This window comes from Aspergillus lucknowensis (genome assembly GCF_044049455.1).
Source record: "Aspergillus lucknowensis strain CBS 449.75 chromosome Unknown BJX67scaffold_18, whole genome shotgun sequence".
NCBI lineage: Eukaryota > Fungi > Ascomycota > Eurotiomycetes > Eurotiales > Aspergillaceae > Aspergillus > Aspergillus lucknowensis.
In genome coordinates, this window is record NW_027263562.1 from 18,619 (window position 1) to 38,199 (window position 19,581).

The window sequence follows — 19,581 nt, forward strand, 5'->3', positions numbered from 1 at the left end:
AACATGATGGTTAAAAGAGAGAGGGGGAGTCAAAAATGGCTCCCCCTGCTGCGACCGCAGCGAGAGCCATTCGCTAGGTAGGTAATGTTGAACAAAAGAGCTTCTTTAAAACTTTAGCGCCAGGTACCAAAAAGTGTGGCTCTGCGTGGAGGAAAGCGTGCAGTCGTGGGAATAAGCACACGTGATGCCAAGACGGGGACTGGTTAGAGAGACACCTAAAACAGCCGCTGAAGTAGCCCTTTCCGTCCGCCTGCCAACCGTCACATCGTTAAATAGTATATATTCTTCCTATATATACTCTTGGATAGTTTCTAGTACTTTCTCAGGTGTAGATATACACGGGTTATAGGTATATCTTAGTTGTGCGCATGCTATTAGGTTCTACGTTGTATTTCCGCCTTGTTTGCTTATGACTCAGAGGGGTTCATAACAATAGATAAGTAATAACCAACCAACCAACCAACCAACTAATCAGCAGGCAAGGAACTGGGATTAACCTCCATTCCATTTAAGCCTAGGGACTAGAGACAAAGCTGTTGACACGATAGGTATGTGGGCTGCACCTGTGTCTCCAGGGCTGGCTCGAAGCCTGAAGATATAGAACGGCCCAAAATGCAGATGCATTTCAAGGGTTCCTCAATATTTGTCTAGCAGCCTGCATGATATGTCTAGTTAACAGGCACCCTACGAGTAACTATAACAACCATGATAACAACCATAACCTAGGGATTCTAACTATAGGGAAAAAACCTTCTAATATCAATGTCCCAGGCAACTTCACCATAGTTCAAAAACCTAGAATCTTGCTTGCCATGTGGTGGTGGATGAACCGCCACAGAGACCACTTTCCGTAATCCACGGCGATGGGAGCAGGACACGAGGGAGCCCTGAAGCCATCGGGACCGCTCCATTTCTGTTGGAGTCGACCTGGATGGAGGTACAGGTATATACCTCGACCAGCGTCGCTCCGGAAGAATACCCGTGATTGCCCAGCGTGAGGGTATACGATCCGCTGTCAGCGCCCGAGTTGGAGAGTACGGTGATCACTTGCGAGCCCCCAGAGCCTTTCCTCATAGCAATCGTGTTGCTGTCTGTGTAGAAGGGGTTATTCTAATCCTAATGTCAGTACCCCGAATTGAAACACAAGACATATTACAGGAGGTTCAAGGTTCGCACCCGCGCCGTAAGATAGTTGGAATCTTTGGCTATGGCCAGTTTCCGGATCCTGTTGCTCGTTTGGATAAATTTATACAGCTCCGATGTGGTGGAGTAGCCGGACCACCAGACCGGCTCGCGATTATATGGGTCTTGCCCACCCGAGTAGTGTTGCTCTTGGCCCATATAGATGATGGGGATACCATCGGTAAGGAAAACAAAGGCAATCACGGCTTTGGCTTGAGACACATCACCCGTATAACTTTGACTGTTAGCAAATATCATCGTTTCCGCATTGGAACGAAGAGCGGTTCTACCTAGGAAATCGGGGATTGTCATGGTTTTCGACAAAGTTTCCCAGGAGTGTTGGGTCCTCGCACTGCGACGACACGGCGGAGATCATGTTATATAAATCGCTGATACTCCCGTTCGGTGACTTGAAAGCTTCAACAAGGGGGTAGTATCTGTGCAATGTTAGCATTCCTGCACTGATAAAGATGGAATGAAACAAGCTGACGTAGGGTAGTTCATGACACCATCCATGTACTGCTGGTATGCACAAGTGTATACCGGGTCGACATGGAAGACCTCGCCAACGCAGTATACCCCTGCAGCCCGGTTATACTCTGGCCAGAAGTCCTTCTCAACGTGTTTGGCCGTGTCGAGGCGCAAACCATCCACTGGATCCATTGTTAGCCACTAAAACTCGCAGGAAGCGCAGGCCAATAGACCAGTATCCGGGTGCCATACGAGAGTAGTTTGCCACAGTATCCGTCACCCAATCGTACCAGATATTGCGAACTAAAGGGCTTTGCGTGTTGAGATCCGTTAGAGAAACCACGTCAGTCCCCAGCCAGCAGTTTTCCACTTGTGATTGATCGGTGTAGTTGCTAATTGGACAATAGGAATGAAAGTAAGATGCCGAATTAAAGGGGGTGAAAGTGCTATAGTCGGTCACAGCACCAGGCCCTTTATAAGCCTAAGAAAGGTATATCAGTCACCGTTTCCGCCATTCCTCGCGCGGGAGGGAGGAGCACTACCATATGGTTTGCTACGACATCCATCATAAAGTACATTCCCCGGTCGTGAAGTGCTTTGGAAAGGGCCCGAATATCATCAGCAGTGCCAAAATAAGGGTTGACATTGTATCTAAGTGATGTTAGCGGCATCCGGTGTGTCTGCACGTTTGGCTGACATGTTTTGCGGCCAATAGCCGTGGAAGCCGGTTCCCTCTCCTGTCGTCTCTGGGATTTGTTCAACAATCGGAGAGATCCACACGGCGGTGAAACCCATGCCTTGAATGTAATCCAGCTAGGAACACACTCATTAACCCTCGGTGAGAATAATGTCCGAAGTGTGATGGAGGCTTACTTGGTCGATTATGCCCTGCCAGCTCCCACCACAGTACGCCTGGCCAAAAAGAAAGCTCACGTCAGAGGATACACACGTGAGAAAGAGCCTCATAGCGAGCTTACCCTTTTGCTGAGATCACAGGCTGCAGTAGTGGACCCGTCTGTGCGTGCAAATCGGTCAGTCATCAAGAAGTAGATGGACTGGCTTCGCCACTCCGCTGGAGTAAGTGCAAGCGCAGGTATCGCCAGCAGCGGCAGAGCGATCATCAGTTGAGGAAGTTTCATCGTAGCAGCGGCAAGGGCCAACATACGCAAAGATGGGTTCCGAGGAACCCCTCTGATGGGAGCAAGCCAGACAAATGGCCAGGAGACGTCCTTTTATAATGATGGTTCGCGCCGACAGTCCGGCACCTTCGTCGCTTGACATCTCGAATGCTGTGCATCTTTCCTCCCTTGCTTCTTGTTGGCCTGAATAACCCATTGCGGACTTTTTGATTCGCCTCGCAGGAGTTGGGGAACATGGGAGCACCTTCAGGTCCCGTCAGTCACCTCCATTGTTGCGCATCTGGGCGGTGATGTGCGAAAGACTGTGTTGGGGGGGGGAAGCGCTGGCCGGGGTTTAGAACTGCTCTCAACGGCGTCTCGAATCGAATTGAGGCATCCCGGGCCGAGTTTGCTCCAATAGAACGATCAGTAGCCCTCCTCAACCCTGACACAGAAGAACACCACAATCCTTCACAGAATGCAGACAGGGCTCATCTTGGCGGAAATACGAATCCTTTTCTCGGAACTCCGTGGTCAGATGAACAACATGATCATGGCAGATTGGGGATGACAGTGCGTCTGGTTTGATTGACCAGTCTGGCCGGCTCGACGCAAGTAATTTTCCGGATATTTACTGGGCGAGTGGGCGAATCATGGGTCTAGATGAGCGCCACATCTGAAGTGCGAAATCTGACGGGGGGCTCCTGATTCGTTCGTCAGGCGATCAAGGTCCAGGAACGAGACGGCGTTTTGTGCGAGAAGGGGTTGGCTAGTGGGATCTCGCTCGGCCCATCCATTGGGCGAACCCGTGATCGAGGTTCTCGGGGATGTTGTTCATCTTCGGGGGCCCGGGAGAATCTGCTCACACTTTATTGGCCGATTCACCGGCCAACTTGAAGACGAATCCTGGTCTGGTGGGAAAGAGATGCCTTTTCCCCAAATGAGAGACATAACGCGAGAATCACTGAGAGCCAGAGAATGTTCCAGCACCTCGAACGTTGGAGTGAGTGGGCGTTCCGGAACAGCAATCTACGCCGGAGAATTGACGGAGATTTCCATGAGGTTTTCAATGAGCAAGAACGACGATGCACACCTTTGTCTTTTCGAGGTCACTGTCAACTGGCTAACTTTGTGAGCCGGGCAGGTATAAAGTCCTGGATTCCAGGGCGGACGACTTTCGAATCCTCCCTTCCCCGCTGAGATGTACCTTGAACAGTCTGTTGCCATGATCAACTCCCTCCGGATCCTTGCTACCCTTGCACTCGCACTGGGCGCCCATGGCCGGGTTGCTCCAACGCCTGCCAGGACCGCCGCGCCGACGCAGTATACCATCCCTGTAGCCGTCACCAACGGCGAGAATCTGATTGCCAACCTCGACGACCCGGAGGCAGTGGATGCACAGATGGTCTGCCCTGGTTATAAAGCATTGAATGTACGGTCCACGAAGTCAGGGTTCAGCGCATCGCTCAGCCTGGCCGGAGACCCATGTAATGTGTACGGAACGGACGTAGAGAACTTGACGTTCTCTGTGGAATATCAGGCTGCAGATCGATTGAACGTTCGAATCGTCCCAACCTACATCGACCCTGCGCACTCATCATGGTATGTCCTCCCGGAGAATCTCGTCCCCAGGCCGAAGACGGAGGAGGGCATGTGTTTGGACCAGAGCGACCTTGCTGTCACCTGGTCAAACGAACCCACCTTCAACTTCAAGGTGACCCGCAAAGAGACCGGTGACGTTCTGTTTGACACAAAGGGAACCAAACTGGTGTTTGAGAACCAGTTCATTGAGTTTATCACTGCATTGCCTGAAGATTACAACCTCTACGGTCTAGGCGAGCGAGTTCAGGGTTTACGACTCCCTCATAATGCTACCTTGACGACATACGCTGCAGATATCGCTGATCCGTTGGATAGGTGAGTCAATTCCGGAAGAGGAGCCGCCCATGATCCTAAACGCACGCTGACGCTCTCCTTATCCAGAAACCTCTACGGCTCACACTCCTTCTACCTGGACACTCGCTATTATGAAGTGTCGGACAGCATGCCAGGCACCCTCATCCTGAGTAATGATAAAGTCGATCGATCCAAAGAATATGTTTCCTTTTCGCATGGGGTGTTCTTACGCAATGCTCATGGCCAGGAGGTGAACCTACAGCCTCGGAGTCTGACATGGCGCACAATTGGCGGCAGCATTGACTTATACTTCTATGCTGGTCCATCCCAGGCTGCAGTGACGCAGAGCTATCAAACGAGCACGATTGGTCTGCCGGCCATGCAGCAGTACTTCACGTTGGGATATCATCAATCCCGCTGGGGATACCGGAGCTGGGCTGACCTGGAGGATGTGGTTGCCAATTTTGAAAAGTTCAACATCCCACTAGAAACCATCTGGTGAGGACTGCCTTTTGGAATTGATTGATTTGCTTTTCTTCCAGCTAATTTTCCCTCTCCTCCAGGACGGATATCGATTACATGAAAGGGTACCGGAATTTCGATAATGACCCAGTGAATTTCTGCTATGAAGAGGGGAAGCAGTTCCTGGAGAAACTGCATCGTTCTGGCCGTCATTACGTGCCCATTCTTGACACGGGAATATACGTTCCAAATCCTGAGAATTGCTCCGATACGTAAGTGGCGCGGCCGCCCTCTTTGCTCAAATCAATCCAGTGCTATACCTAATCGACGAGTACTAGATATGATACCTACAACCGAGGGACGGAGTATGGGGTTTGGCTCCAAAATCCGGACAGCAGCCCTTACATTGGGTCGGTGTGGCCAGGCTACACGGTCTTTACCGACTTCCACCACTCCGATGCTGTTGAGTTCTGGTCATCCGAGTTGGTCACGTACCATGAGAAGATTGCCTTCGATGGCATCTGGATGGATATGAATGAAGCGTCCTCCTTTTGCGTGGGCAGCTGTGGGTCCAACTCTATTCACCTGAACCCCGCGCACCCGCCGTTCAAGTTGCCTGGAGATCCTGGATACCTCCTTTTCGACTATCCAGAAGGATTCAATATCACCAATGCAACTGAGGCGGCCTCTGCGTCTGCCGCGGCCTCCAGCCAAGATGCCGCCAACTCTGCCACACAGCCTCCCGCGCCAACCACCACCGCGCCCTATCGGCGCACCACTCCCACCCCAGGCGTGCGCGATATCAACTGGCCTCCATACGTTCTCAATCACGTTCAGACCGGGCATGATCTGGCAGTGCATGCTCTTTCTCCCAACGCAACCCACGCGGACGGGATTTTGGAGTATGACGTTCATTCATTGTACGGACTTCAAATCACCAACGCAACATACCAAGGCTTACTCGCCGTCAACCCGGGAAAGCGGCCCTTTATCATCGCGCGGTCCACGTTTGCCGGATCAGGCAGATACGCTGGCCATTGGGGTGGCGATAATTATTCCAAGTGGGGATACATGTACTACACAATCCCGCAGGCGCTGCAATTCTCGCTCTATGGCATCCCCATGTTCGGAGCCGACACATGCGGCTTTGACGGCAATACTGACGAAGAGCTGTGCAACCGTTGGATGCAGCTCTCGGCGTTCTTCCCCTTCTACCGGAATCATAACCGCCTTGGTGCCATCCCACAGGAACCCTACCGATGGGGCTCTGTTATCAAGGCCTCGCAGGATGCGATGGAGATTCGCTACGCGCTTTTGCCTTACCTCTATACCCTCATGTACCAAGCCCATACGACTGGTTCGACCGTGATGCGTGCACTCGCCTGGGAGTTCCCGAACGACCCCAGCCTTGCATCTGTTGAGACACAGTTCCTGCTGGGTCCTGCCCTCATGGTTGTGCCAGTGTTGGAGCCGCAGGCGAACACCGTCCATGGTGTCTTCCCTGGCCTCGACAGGGGGGAAAAATGGTACGACTGGTATGTTGGGATGGCTGTGGATGACGTGGCGAAAGCGGGTGTGAATACCACTATCGCCGCCCCGCTGGGCCACATTCCCGTCTTCGTCCGCGGCGGGCATGTCCTCCCCCTGCAGTCGCCCGCCTTAACCACCCGCGAAGCCCGAAGAACACCATGGTCATTACTGGTCGCACTCGATGCGAATGGCCTTGCTTCTGGCACCCTCTACATGGACGACGGAGAGAGTGTCGAGCCGGATGCGACCTTGGTGGTTAATTTCATCGCTGGTGACTCCCGGCTCACGGCGACGACGTCCGGATCCTGGAGGGAGATCAACCACCTGGACAAAGTGACGATCATGGGCGTTGCAGAGATGCCACACCGTGTCCACTTTAACCATCACCATATCCGCTCGGCGCATTACAACAGTACATCCCAGGTCCTTACAGTCTCTGGACTGCGCCAGCTCACGAAGAGGGGTGCCTGGCATGATGATTGGGTTTTAGCCTGGTAATTCAATCTCTCCTTGCTCTGCGTCTCCTTGTACTTGGCTACCAGGCTAGCTCCCGTGTTCTGCTCCACGCTCCGAAATGTTGTACGGTACCTACTCGCACTGCAGAATCCCACTAGGGCACCATTAGATCTTACATTCTTAGGACTTAATAGATCGATTCACCGAGACTCTATCCCTTAAATGTACGTACATTTCGAGTTCTTCGTCCCTGGGGAGGCATCTTCCGTCTCCCTCCCAAACAGCAACCCCATCCGCGCCCAGGACATGGAGCATGCTGTACAGAGGAACCCGCTGAAGTTCGTTGAGTACCCCTAATCTCCGTGCAATTCTTTCTCTCCTTAGAGGACTTCTACTCCCTAAACCCTGAGACTGACGCGAACTGCACAAACCCGTCGCTCGGCTAGGCGTATTCGTGGACGGTCCAACGTCCACAGCGACAACCGCAGCAACCACACCAACCGGCCAAGGCGCCTCCACGCAAGACTTGGGGCCGCGTGCACGAAATACAATACTGTCGAAGCAGGTGATCCAGCACGACTATTGTGTCAACGTACGCAGTGACGTTTGCGCGGGTGGATGAGTAAAATTAGACGATTGGGGGCTGCAAGACCCTTATTATTTAGGATGCAGCCTGCGTTAGCATGATGTTATTGTTAGCTGTAGTATCAATGATGATATTAAAATTAGGGATGGAGATGATTTGGGTGCATTTCGTGCCTCTCTCTTCTTTGCTTTTTAATATCCTGTGGTGATCTCTTTGGATGAGGAAATGCTACATTGGGACTGTATGTACATAATTCGAATATGAAGGATGAGAGAACAGTTGCCGGCAGCCAGATAGTGTTTCACTATTGCCACGGCATACCATGCATCCACTGTCCAGTTAGTGAACAACCCCGCGTCTGGTGACGAAGGATGCCCGTAACCGCCAAGCTATCTGTACTCCTTCTGCTTCCCCCTCGCATTTTTACTTCTTCCGTCCCCGCTCCCATCATGGCGGCCGGCTAGACTTATCGGCCAGTAATGCCTCTCAGAGACGGGCCATTCTTCTGCCACATCTGCGGCGCACCCCCAACATGGCGCGGTTTGCTCGCGGAATCCACGCTCCAACGCCTCCACCCGGAAGAAGACGACTTCGACCGTGAGATGTATGGGTATGCGGATGTTTCGCCCGACACGCGGGACGTTGGATACGACGCAAGGCTACTTTGTCCAAGGAATATCAGGTGGCTTGACGCCGCGCGGCTTATCACCAATAAGATCGCGGACACAGTCAATTACACAAAGACAGAGTCCCCAGTGCCAATGTTGAGTCCGCTGGTAAGTACATCTCTACCACTACACTTACTCCCACTTTCTGACGATGGTGCTACCTAGGCAGGGTATGTCAACATTAACATCAGTGCATTCCACTACCCAGAGAATACCAATGTTTTGTATTGCAATGATAACGGGTACTTGGTATATGATACATGCTTCAACATATTGAAGGATGTTTATAAATACTTGCACGTGATGTTTTCAACTCAGGACCTTGATTTGGGATGGTTATGGAATTGGCTCCAGTCCGGTTTGGAGGATCGCAATAATGATCGTGTCGATTGGGGGTTTGGGAATATATTCCATGACAGTGGTGCAGATTGGCCGGGCCAGAGGTTTGATTCTATCTATTAGGAGTGGATCTCAGTCAAGGGGTCTATGGTAGGTTCTTCTATTTGTTTAATTATTATAGAGGTATAAAACGTGCCTAAAAGCACTGTCTGACTTGACTTTATCTCAGTGGATGGTAATAGATCCTGAGGGTCTGTTTGATTGCCAACCTCTGTTTGACCATGTATCTGCTAGTATTTAACCAGGATATTCTTTCCGCTTTGGCATCAAGCCCGCTCGGGCAAATGTATTACCTTACCTGCATCTCAAGCCCAATGCTAATATCCTCTTATTACTCCCACGCGAACTCTAGCTGAGCATCCTGGAACTTCTCCCAAGTTTATCTGTGCTAAACCTCTTTCTTGCAAGCCCTGACTTTAGATATTGCGCAGAGCACCTCCCATCTAGCTTTTGGAAGTCTTGTCTTATCTTTGACATTCTATGTGGCGTAGATATTATTTTATTGCAAATCTAGACTACTTATAATAATGGTATAGTAAAAGGTAGGGTCGAGTTTGACAAGCTTATATACTTTCTAGGAGAATTTTATATGTCTCCTGGCCAGGAGCCTGATAATGAGAATCTTGAGTTTAAGGGGCTGAGGAACTGGCACTAGATTTGGATGAACTGTGAGCAGATTGTTAGGGATATAGAAGTGCAGAGAAGTGCCCATTGCCATGGACTGGAAGTTAAAGTTAAGTTTCCAAGCCAAGGGCAGATGATTTAATTAATAGAGCCTGATTGAATAGTCTATATTAACAACCCTTATTGTAATACTCTGTCAAGACGCCCACCGGTGCGCCTTTAATTGTTGGGTAGAATGGGTTCCCTGGACCAATAACTTTATCCCTCACATCCACTACAAAATATCCAAGCTCAGTACCCAGTTCAATACAAGTATGGAATTTTATGATATATATATATCGAGAGAGGTGTTGATTGTAATAAATTAGGTTGTTATTAAATAAGAGACTTATGTAAATCTACTTAGTCTATAACCTGAGATAAACTCAAGATGTCTTAAAATTATTGCAAACTGCTAATAGATTCGCCACGTCTACTTACTCTTATCAATGTATATTACCTAGTATCAACTAGACGGTTGACGCCCCAATGAGGGCATGTAAGTCACCGACTGTCGTATTGTCAGCCAGTAGAGCCAAGTTGATGCTCGCCCCAAAGTTGGCATATATATCTGACTGCAGCTCCATGATAGCCAGCGAGTCAAGACCAAGACTGTGGAGTTTCGACGACGGAAGTACTTGCCCCCCGTTGCAGAGGTGTGTGGCAACTAGCCTGGTCACCTTTTCCATTGTCAAAACATCTGGACTTAAGCTTAGTTCAGTGGCTTGAGTTTCATTGTCAGATTCAGACGACGGCGAGCCTGTGCCTGAACCTAACTCTGAGGTAGGAACCAGTGAGGGGGAGATCGATGCTGAGAGGCCACGGGCCGCCTGTGCTGCCGCAATCCTATCACAGAGGGTATGAACAGTGCTGTCTCGCTCCACGAGACAAGGAACATTGAGCTGAAACACGGTTTTGATCCTTGCCTCCAGTTCCATCATGGCTAGCGAGTCCATGCCGAGATCTGCCAACACCGTATCAGGCAAGATCTGTTGAGGAAGGCAGCTCGCAAACTGCTGCAGAAGATTCACCGTGACTGACCGGGCGTTGGCAGAGCCGTCTTCTGGTAATGATATTCGGGGAGAGCTGTTGGTCTTTTCAGGGGATACTGGTGCAGCGTTGGCGCGCTCCACAATCCGAGTTAGGGCACGAGTCGAAGTTCGCATAAACCTCGCACCAAGCACAGCAAGAACAAAACGGTCCTTTCCCCCGTCTTCGCTGGTCTCGTGTACGAAGACATCGTAAAGAATTTCTCGGCCGTGCCTGGATGATTGCCTGGTATATACCAACCAGTTTCTGTTTGTCTCTACCGCGCTAGTCCGAATGATTGCCTCGCTGAATCCGGAGCAGGCAAACACATCCGATCGATTACAATCCTCCATGCTAAGAGCGTGGATCTCGGCAATCGCTAAGAACTGGTCGAGAAGGATTGGGTTGTAACTTGTCCTACCACTGTACTTCGCAGCCTCTGATGGCATGTGCACCCGGGCTATGGCGTCACGATTGTTCATCCGGATTGACTCGATCCCGCGGTACGCAGGGTCGTACCCCGCTACCTTTTCAAGCAGCTTGTAGGCAATGCATCCGGGAACCGAGAACATGGTTGTGGGGTGAGCTTCTGGGAGATTGGCATACTCCGTGTAGTTGACGGCATGACTGCGTTGATCATCAACGATAACAGTGCCTATTGCATGTTCCGCGAAATCACTCTCCAGCGAGAATTCCCAAGTCCGCATCTCAGTCTGCTTCATCCGCAAGCGGAGGCCATCTACACGCCGGGCTCCAAGAGGCGCGCGGATCTTCAATGCAGCAAGTCGGAGCCGCAGAGAAGATGGTGGGATGCCTGGCGTCAAAAGGGCGGCCGCGTCAGCAACGACGCTCATATACAGTGTGAGCGGCCAAAGAGGTTCCCCTAGAACCTCGCGTCCTCTTAGAACTCGTGCTAAGCTCTCGTCTTCTTGATTGATGTCGAAACAGCAAACATGAGGCTCCGGATGCGAGAGACAGGCCATTGAAATGAGCTTTGCTCCTTCCAATAAGGAGTTCTTTTGCGGAAGATGAATACTGCTATCAGGTCCAGCAGACGGAAGCCAGTGGGAACTCGTGTCAAACTGGTAACCAGGCAGGCACACCAGATTGCTGGAGTCAACGCGGGCTGTCGGATGGTACATCCAACCCTGCACAGGGGATCCTTGCCGCCACAGCTCTATAGTAGCGGTTACAACCGACTCGAGTGGATTTATTCCATTTGATGAACCCAACTGCAGATGGCACAGCGAGTTTGACTCGCCGTTGAGCGATTGCTTAGCCAGAACCACTGCGCCCGAACCAGACCCCGCCTCCAGCCAGGTGCAAGGCCCAAGGTCTCGTTCTATCCGCCGAACCGCGTCGCAGAAGTACACAGGTGTGCGGGAATGCTCGGCCACGAGCTTCGCCGTGAACGTCTGCCAGCTCGTGGTATCAGAGCAGGTCTCAATGGGGATTACCGGGGCCCTGAAAGAAATTGTGCGAGCAAGGTCGAGATACTCTGCCATAAGGGGTTCGACGAACTGGGAGTGGAATCCGTGACTGGTTCTGAGGCGTCGAAAAGGTAGTGATAGCGAGGATATTCGTGCCTGCAAGTCTGTGATGGCTTTCTCGCAGCCCACGAGAACATGGCTGTTGGGTGCATTATAGCAGGCGACTTCTATCCCCGGCTCTGACTGTGCAAGGGTTTCTGCACCCGTCCGATCGATGCTGACAGAGAGCATAGAGCCCTTCTCATCGCCCCAACAATCCCGGATCAGACGGGCTCGCCCAATGACTAGCCTGAGCGCCTCGTCGAGGGTAATAACGCCCGCGATACACATTGCAGTCAGTTGCCCAAAACTATGGCCTATCACCCGGCGAACTGAAACGCCGGCATCGAGCCAGGCTGAAGCGCAGGCGTACTGTATAGAAAACAGACAGGCGTGGAGGATCACCACATCGTCGATGGGGTCTCGGCTGAATATACGGGGGAACAAGCTGGGTAGTCCCATATCTCGCACAAGGGCGTCACATTTGTCAACGTGTTGGCGCAGGTAGTAAGATGTGTCATACACTGCTTTGCTGAAATATATGGCTGAGCCTGTTTGGCCACCGAAAACAAGGACCGTCGGCCGTGCTTGTCTGTTCGCGGGCACCGACAACGATACCTCCTTAGCAGAATGTGCGTGCCCCCTCAGGAGGCTCTGAAGCTCTGGAATCGAGGCTGCATCAAAGACTATCCGGTAGCGAAGACTGCGGTCTTGCTGTCGTGCAACCAGACAGGCAGCTTCAGCCAACGAGAATGACGTCGCCTCGAGGTAGTCGGCTAGCGCGATACAGTAGCGTTTAAGACTATTCTGAGACTGGGCACATATCAGAAAAGGATAGCGCTGGAGACTTTGGCTCGCGTCTGAGAACAAAGCCTTCCTTCGCGGAGGCTGGCAGATGACGATGGCAGCATTGTGGCCGGCCGCTCCATAGTTATTGACGCAAGCTGCGCGAAATCCTCTATCCCATTGCTGCATCTGCGTGTCAATTACCAGCTGATTTCCGTGCTCCTGTAAAGGTATTTTGGGATTTAGACTGGCAAAGTTCGCCTGCCCTGGTATGCGGCGGTACCTCAGCATCATCAAGACCTTCAACACCGCAGCTACTCCTGACGCAGATTCTGTATGCCCGATGTTGGCCTTGACGGACCCTACATGAACCTTTTGCCCCCCAGCAAACACCTCGCGTGCACTTTGATACTCCACTGGGTCTCCCCGCCGCGTCCCGGTCCCATGTGCCTCGACGTAAGAAATGTCGGATGCATCCATCGCGGCGCGAGATAAAGCCCGCCGGAACAAACTCGCCTGAGACTGCATGACAGGAACTGTGATGGAGTCACTGCCATCAGACTGGTTTGTGGCAGTCCCAGCTATCACGCCGAGGATATTGTCGCCATCGGCGACGGCAGCGGACAGACGCTTCAGCACGACAAATGCGCATCCCTCGCTGCGAGAGTAGCCTGCAGCATCTGCATCAAATGGGCGACACGCTCCACTGGAATTCGTCATCCCAGCGGCTGCAATATGTCGATTTGCCGGGGCACTCGACATGATGTGGACCCCGCCCGCAAGAGCCACCGAGCAATCCCCCATAGCCAGACCATTACAGGCTTGATGGATGGCAGTGCCGGACGAAGAGCAGGCCGTGTCGACCGTGATTGAGGGTCCCGTCCACTTGAAGAAGTGGCTTATCCTCCCACTCACGAATGCCCGAGATGTACCTGTGAATGAATACGCTGTTGACATGTTTGAATTTACTTTGTGCTCGTAATCGGAGCTTCCAACACCCACATAACACCCAACATCACGATTGGGCTTTGGGCTCCCAAAATACCCACTCGAACCAACGGCCTGGTACGCGACTTGCAGAGCAATGCGCTGCTGCGGATCCATGTACGTGGCTTCGCGCGGAGAGACCGAGAAGAGTCCACAGTCGAATCTGTCAGCATCGAAGAGGAAATTGCCAGTCACTGTCTCTTTGAAGCGTCCGGGAGGAGCCTGCCCAAACGTAACTTGCCCTGTCGAAATGAGGTTCCAGAACTGGTCGAGGCTGTCGGCACCTGGGTATTTGCATGCTGCCCCAATAACGGCTATCGACGTTTCTGGGTAGCTGTAGCTATCGTTGTCCGGTAGCGAGCCACGGATGACATGGTGATAAGGATCTGCAGACAGCGACGGTGGGAAGCAGCTCACAAGGCCGAGTTCCAAAGTAGTCATCGATGATTGCGACGCCGAGGCAAGTGAATTCACGGCTTTTGAGATGTCCGAGAACCAGTGCGCTGGCTCAACGAGGATCGACTGCAGACAGCCCTCCAACTTCTCCGCCTCCCAAGGGACGCAAAAAGGGCTGGAGGTGGAAGAGCATAATCTCAAAATCCTTTGAAGGATGGGCCCATTCTTCCTGCTATGGTAACGTCCTCGCACCGGGATATCTGCGACTCTCACCCCTGCGCTGTTCAACTCTCGTCGTAAAGAGGGCATGTCGCTCTCTGGCGCCGTGACTGTGACGGTGTTTTTGTCAAGCTCGACTGATATGTATGCCTGAATTTCATATTGAGCTTACTCCCTGTTTGAAGCTTTAGGCGTACATACCTCGGAATAACGGCTCAGCGAAGCCTCTACGTCCTCCCTACGGTTGCTCTCACCAAACCGCACAATAAAGCACACCATATTGGACCTGGGATTGGCTAGTCTCTCAAAGTCAATGTGGGCTCCAATGCACATAGCGAGCTTCACAGCAGCTGCGGCATTTTGTCCCAGTGCCCTCTTTGTTGTGGAGCACTCGAGCACCGCAGCGCTCAGCGAACCAATGCAGAGACCTTGGAATTTCGACACAGTCTCAGCGTCCTGGGTAGCGGAGACAGAGCTGCCCCGGATATGAATGTGGGCGTCCTTATTGTCAATATCCAGGCTGTCTAAGTAATGCATATATTGCACAATATGTACGATCACAGTTAATGGCGCGAGGAGGCTATTCGCCAGCGTCTCCGGAACAATGCTCCCACCGTTGACATCACGGTGTGATTCAACTGGCGGAGCGAGACAATCTCTTAATCTGATAACCGGGCCATCTGATAGCCCTTGAAGGTGAGGATCGGCTACCTTCAGGATAGCCCACGCCTCTGGTAAAGCTATGATTGCTTCACGGAGCGGCGCGAGATCCGGGCTTTCCTTGAGGTATGATGCGAGTTGGCCCAGGACTTCAGATGTGGGAGGGGTTGTTTGTGAGCCGCAGATGATCATGGATGGCGCTGAAGAGGGCATCGTGGCGCAGGTGCTCGAGGTACTGGAAAGCAATGAAACAGTTTCTCTATTCTTTTAAGCTGGTGCTTTCCTGAGCTCGCCAGCGTCACGACATCGTGGGCTGCCGCAGTAAGCGTACTCAGCCCGCGGACCCGCTCGAGATAGTAATTTAACCTGCTCATTACAAAGTATAGCTTCATTGGCAACTGACAACGAGAAGGAATACTTTTCCTTCCTATCGGGTAATGTCCCCTTAACACAGCGAAGCGTGAGATAGTCCGTCAGGCCAAGGAAGGATGCACTCTAAGCCCAGCCCTTATCGACAAGGGGCACTTTAATTACAGCATGCATTCCAATCCTGCGTGTACCACGGATTGATATTTTCCACTTACGGTTTACTTTACGAGGCCGATACGTATTCACTGTCATAGTCCTGCCTACAAGTACGACGCGGGACCTTTCGGACACGACTACCTCCCTTCCAGAGATTACTCCTCCAACGACCAGACCGGGCTCGACTTACATTCTGAGGCCAGCATGCTCCAGTCACTACTTCCAACTAGCCTTCTGACCCAGCTGGGTCTGCTTGTGGCTTTTGGTGCGGTGACCAGCGTAACATGGACAGCCTACACCATTCTCTCCCCATACCTCCGGGTCAAGGGAGCGAAGATATTCAACAGCCGAGAAAAATCGGAGATCCTTTGGACAAACGCAAGGAAACGCTTCCAGGCCGGTGCTCGAGAGCTCTTCAACGCGGCGTTTGCCCAGTGTCCCAATGCGTTCTATATCATGACAGACACCGATGTCGAGCTCATTCTGCATTCCAAATATGCGGCCGAAGTGCGCAATGATAAGAGATTCGATATCGGCAAATACAACGAAGACATGTTCCACGGGACTATTGCTGGATTTGAAATGTTTGAGAATGACCACGTTCTTGAGCGGGTCTTTGTTGAGACCGTGAGGAATAAGTTGACAAGGGCAATTGGTGAGCCGCCTTCTCTTCCTGGCTCTGACAGCCGTGCTTTATCAGTCCAAGGCTAATAGTCAAAGGCAAATTCGTGAAGCCCATGTCTCAAGAGGCTGCCGATGGCTTGCAGAAGTACTGGACGGAGGACACAGGTAGGGTCCCCAACCCTCCTTCAGCATCAAGCTGACGATGTCTATAGAATGGCATAATGTTCCACTCCATCAGAGTGTCCTCCGCACAATAGCCCAGGAATCATCACGAGTCTTCCAAGGCTTCCCGCTATGCCGCAACCCAGACTGGCTCCGCATCACCGTGAACCACACGGTGACTTTCTTCGAGGCGGCGGAATCTCTCAAAGTGTGGCCACACCCCCTCCGGCCACTTGCAGCCAAGTTCTTGCCGCTATGCAGGAAGCTCCGTGCTGAGGCCGCAGAGGCGAGACGTATCATCGCTCCTGTGCTGGAGGAGAGACTAGGGAAACGCCAGCAACAAACCGAGAAGACAGAGACGAAGTTCAGAGATGACGATGCAGAGGGCGAAGAGACGGCCGGCAACATGATCGAATGGGCCGAAGAAATCGCCAACGGCGCCGTCTACGACCCTGCGCTTCTGCAAATGAAAGTCTCCCTGGCGTCGATCCACACGACATCGGACCTTGTCAGCCAGACACTTTTCAATTTGGCAAGTCGCCCGGAGCTGGTGGAAGATCTTCGCAAAGAAGTGATATCCGTGATTGGAGAACAGGGCTGGGTCAAGCCAGCACTGTATCAGCTCAAGCTCATGGACAGCGTGCTGAAAGAGACACAGCGGCTGAAGCCCATTTCAATCGGTACCGTCGTCCCCGTTGACCAGTTCGATGTCTGACGCAGATGCTGACGTTTTAGGTACGATGGTCCGCACCACAACCTCCGCGGTCACATTCGCCGATGGCCTCCAAGTCCCGCCCAACACACGAACCCTGGTATCCTGCCACAACATGTGGACCGAGTCGGTACATGAGGACCCCTCAACGTTTGATGGCTACCGATTCCTCAGACTTCGTCAACTACCGGGACAAGAAAACTGGACGCAGCTGGTTTCCACGAGTAATAACCATCTGGGCTTCGGGCACGGGATGCATGCATGTCCAGGAAGGTTCTTTGCCGCTACGACGGCCAAGGTACTGATTTCACATATTGTGCTAAAGTACGATCTGAAACTGCTCGACGACCAGAAACCGGATATTATTGAGCATGGGGCGGCGCAGTATGCCAATGTGTGGTGCGGGATTGGGGTGCGGAGGAGGAAGGAGGAGATTGAGCTATCAGACCTGTAGCCAAGTGGGACGACGCAGAGTCAGACCCCAATGGAATTTCTCCTTACAAGCATTATGTCATAATTGTAAGCGCCAGCGCAGAATGCTCCCCTTCAGGACGAGGGGGTCCGGCCCGCGCCTAAAAGAAAATAGCCTAAACACGCAAGGAGGCCCAGAACGCCCAGCACCGCAGGAAGCCCTACAAAACGCCGCTGCTTGGGACGATACTTCTCCCACCCGGGCCCAGACCGCAACGATGGGGCCAAAAACCTCACCTCAACCCCTCCCGCGATGGTCTTCGAGGCTGTATCTGCGGGCAAATCCCCCGAGTACGGTAAGTAATACCGGCCCACCAGTCGCAGCAGAAGGCTCTCGCGTGCATGCAGACGGACAACCAGGCGGGCGGACTTGTATACCTCCTGCACCCGAGCGTACCGGGTCTTTGCGAAGGAATGGAGAGCGGATTGAAGTGCAGCCTCGGAGGAGCGTTGGTCATCTCTCATCACTGTTTCAATGGCGTTGGCAAGTGCTGCCGCGTCTTCAATCGCGCAGTTTGCTCCCTGGCCGGTGTTGGGGGCCATCTATTCTCTCAGCCCGATGGTCAACGATATCCTGGCGAGTGGCTTACCTTGTGCATGCTGTCGCCGATACAGACAATGCGTCCCCAATGCCACGTTGGAAAGATGTTCTCTTCGAGATTCGTGATCCCAACGCTTTGTCGTCGTTTCCAAAGATCACCGAACCGAATCCCATTCCAAATGTGGTCGTTGGAGTATCTTTCAGCCATTTTCTCAATCTCCATCTTCGACCATCGAGGCGCAGAGCTATACGAATATTGCCTGTCGAGCTTTTTGAGAAGAAACCAAAATACCCGGCCATCCTTGCCGGGGAATGTCAAGAATGACCTTCCGTTGTGCAAGCTCGCTACTTGCTCCCCGGGCTGAAGTTCAGAGACACAGTCCGATATGCCGAAGATACAGACGTAGTCCACCTTCATGCCTGTTCGTGGTTAGCCCATCTACTTACTGTCAACAACAGTCGGGATACGAGAGGACATACCATCCTTCTCTCGAGAGGTGATGAGACCTGGCTGCTCTACTTCAGCGAGACGCCACATCTCTCGACGCACTCGGCTGTGCACGCCGTCCGCCCCGACAACTAGGTCCCCATGGTACACAGATCCATCGACGGTATGGACAGCTACAGCGGCGTCCGTTGCAGTCTGCTCGACAGAGACAACGGTCTTCCCAACAAGGACTTTGGAGGTGTCGGGTAAAGCGTTATACAGGACCTGGAGCAGCTTTCGCCGTTCCAGAAATGCGAGTGGCAGCCCAAACCTTTCTCCCGAGTACAGTTAGTATCTGCTTTCTTAGTAGAACCACCCACATACCGTTCAAGAATCGCCATCGGCGACCGGTTCGTATGTGAGAATCCATCCGGATACCAAATATGAGCTGTGGTGAGTGGCTCAATGTTCCTCTCAATCTCATCAAAGAGTCCCAATTGATCCAGGATGCGCCCACCGTGCGGCAAGATGCCGACGGAGGCGCCCTCCTGGGGGGCGATATCTGGTCGCTTTTCGAGGACGATGTAGTCGACTCCCAGTTTTGTGAGGCAGTGGGCGAGTGAGAGGCCTGCAATTGAGCCGCCGACAATGATTACTTTGAAGTTCTTTCGTTTGAGGGGGGAATCCATGGTGTACACTGTTCCAAGGGTCGCTTCTGAGAGAGCTACCACAGTATACTTCGAGCTCAGCTGTAGCTCAACACAACGGCAGATGCTCTGATTGCAACTGTCAGCACGCTCTTCAGCATCAACCAACAATCCTTCCGGCTTGTTCTTTGGAGACACGGGCCGTCTTCCCTATCAGGAGATTGCCGAGTGTTGCGGTGTAGAAGCTGACAGCTTGCTTCGCCCTCTTCATACAATCAATAGCGATATATAACTCGCCAGATCGTAAGGTATTTGTGAAATTTGCATTACTAGCCAACGTTTGCCCCCCCTCCGCTTGGCCGCAGGATCTGCTAAGAAACAGGGGTATGGGTTAGCGCTGGGCTTCCTTTCAGTTGGTAAATCCAGGAAACGCGC

General features: G+C 52.3%; 6 protein-coding genes across 6 annotated transcripts; 3 read left to right on the forward strand and 3 right to left on the reverse strand.

Annotated features, from left to right (window-relative positions):
• Positions 1–482: 482 nt before the first annotated feature.
• Positions 483–3,301, reverse strand: BJX67DRAFT_387697 (alpha-amylase). The gene is made up of 9 exons (XM_071034264.1): positions 2,631–3,301; positions 2,527–2,565; positions 2,351–2,466; positions 2,196–2,304; positions 1,906–2,134; positions 1,673–1,835; positions 1,473–1,619; positions 1,177–1,423; positions 483–1,110 (listed from the first exon to the last, which is right to left on the reverse strand). Exons 1-9 carry the CDS (start codon positions 2,814–2,816, stop codon positions 796–798), a joined length of 1,551 nt encoding a protein of 516 aa, XP_070886424.1. The 5' UTR covers positions 2,817–3,301; the 3' UTR covers positions 483–795.
• A 93-nt stretch (positions 3,302–3,394) lies between these two features.
• Positions 3,395–7,318, forward strand: BJX67DRAFT_387701 (glycoside hydrolase family 31 protein). The gene is made up of 4 exons (XM_071034265.1): positions 3,395–4,688; positions 4,755–5,165; positions 5,231–5,401; positions 5,468–7,318. The coding sequence occupies exons 1-4, from the start codon at positions 3,973–3,975 to the stop codon at positions 7,155–7,157; spliced, it is 2,988 nt and encodes a 995-aa protein (XP_070886425.1). The 5' UTR covers positions 3,395–3,972; the 3' UTR covers positions 7,158–7,318.
• An 862-nt stretch (positions 7,319–8,180) lies between these two features.
• BJX67DRAFT_380796 (uncharacterized protein) lies at positions 8,181–8,831 on the forward strand (the record flags this gene model as incomplete). The annotated part of the gene is made up of 2 exons (XM_071032867.1): positions 8,181–8,477; positions 8,535–8,831. 2 exons carry the CDS (start codon positions 8,181–8,183, stop codon positions 8,829–8,831), a joined length of 594 nt encoding a protein of 197 aa, XP_070886426.1.
• A 1,070-nt stretch (positions 8,832–9,901) lies between these two features.
• Positions 9,902–15,250, reverse strand: BJX67DRAFT_380797 (non-reducing polyketide synthase spyA; the record flags this gene model as incomplete). The annotated part of the gene is made up of 2 exons (XM_071032868.1): positions 9,902–14,527; positions 14,579–15,250. 2 exons carry the CDS (start codon positions 15,248–15,250, stop codon positions 9,902–9,904), a joined length of 5,298 nt encoding a protein of 1,765 aa, XP_070886427.1.
• Positions 15,251–15,766: 516 nt separating this feature from the next.
• Positions 15,767–17,514, forward strand: BJX67DRAFT_387704 (cytochrome P450; the record flags this gene model as incomplete). The annotated part of the gene is made up of 4 exons (XM_071034266.1): positions 15,767–16,217; positions 16,283–16,351; positions 16,399–17,028; positions 17,084–17,514. The coding sequence occupies 4 exons, from the start codon at positions 15,767–15,769 to the stop codon at positions 17,512–17,514; spliced, it is 1,581 nt and encodes a 526-aa protein (XP_070886428.1).
• Positions 17,515–17,566: 52 nt separating this feature from the next.
• BJX67DRAFT_371816 (FAD-dependent monooxygenase spyC) lies at positions 17,567–19,188 on the reverse strand (the record flags this gene model as incomplete). The annotated part of the gene is made up of 5 exons (XM_071031143.1): positions 17,567–17,632; positions 17,697–18,074; positions 18,122–18,492; positions 18,553–18,830; positions 18,884–19,188. 5 exons carry the CDS (start codon positions 19,186–19,188, stop codon positions 17,567–17,569), a joined length of 1,398 nt encoding a protein of 465 aa, XP_070886429.1.
• Positions 19,189–19,581: the final 393 nt, after the last annotated feature.

Excerpts from the sequence above, each read along its gene's own strand:
- BJX67DRAFT_387697 (XM_071034264.1), bottom strand. The coding sequence starts at position 2,816 with ATGTTGGCCCTTGCCGCTGCTACGATGAAACTTCCTCAACTGATGATC. Across the intron at positions 1,836-1,905 it reads TACTGTGGCAAACTACTCTC|TGGATGGTTTGCGCCTCGAC; the intron begins GTATGGCACCCG and ends CAATGGATCCAG. Across the intron at positions 1,620-1,672 it reads GGTGTCATGAACTACCCTAC|ATACTACCCCCTTGTTGAAG; the intron begins GTCAGCTTGTTT and ends AACATTGCACAG.
- BJX67DRAFT_387701 (XM_071034265.1), top strand. The coding sequence starts at position 3,973 with ATGTACCTTGAACAGTCTGTTGCCATGATCAACTCCCTCCGGATCCTT. Across the intron at positions 5,166-5,230 it reads ATCCCACTAGAAACCATCTG|GACGGATATCGATTACATGA; the intron begins GTGAGGACTGCC and ends CCTCTCCTCCAG. Across the intron at positions 5,402-5,467 it reads CCTGAGAATTGCTCCGATAC|ATATGATACCTACAACCGAG; the intron begins GTAAGTGGCGCG and ends GACGAGTACTAG.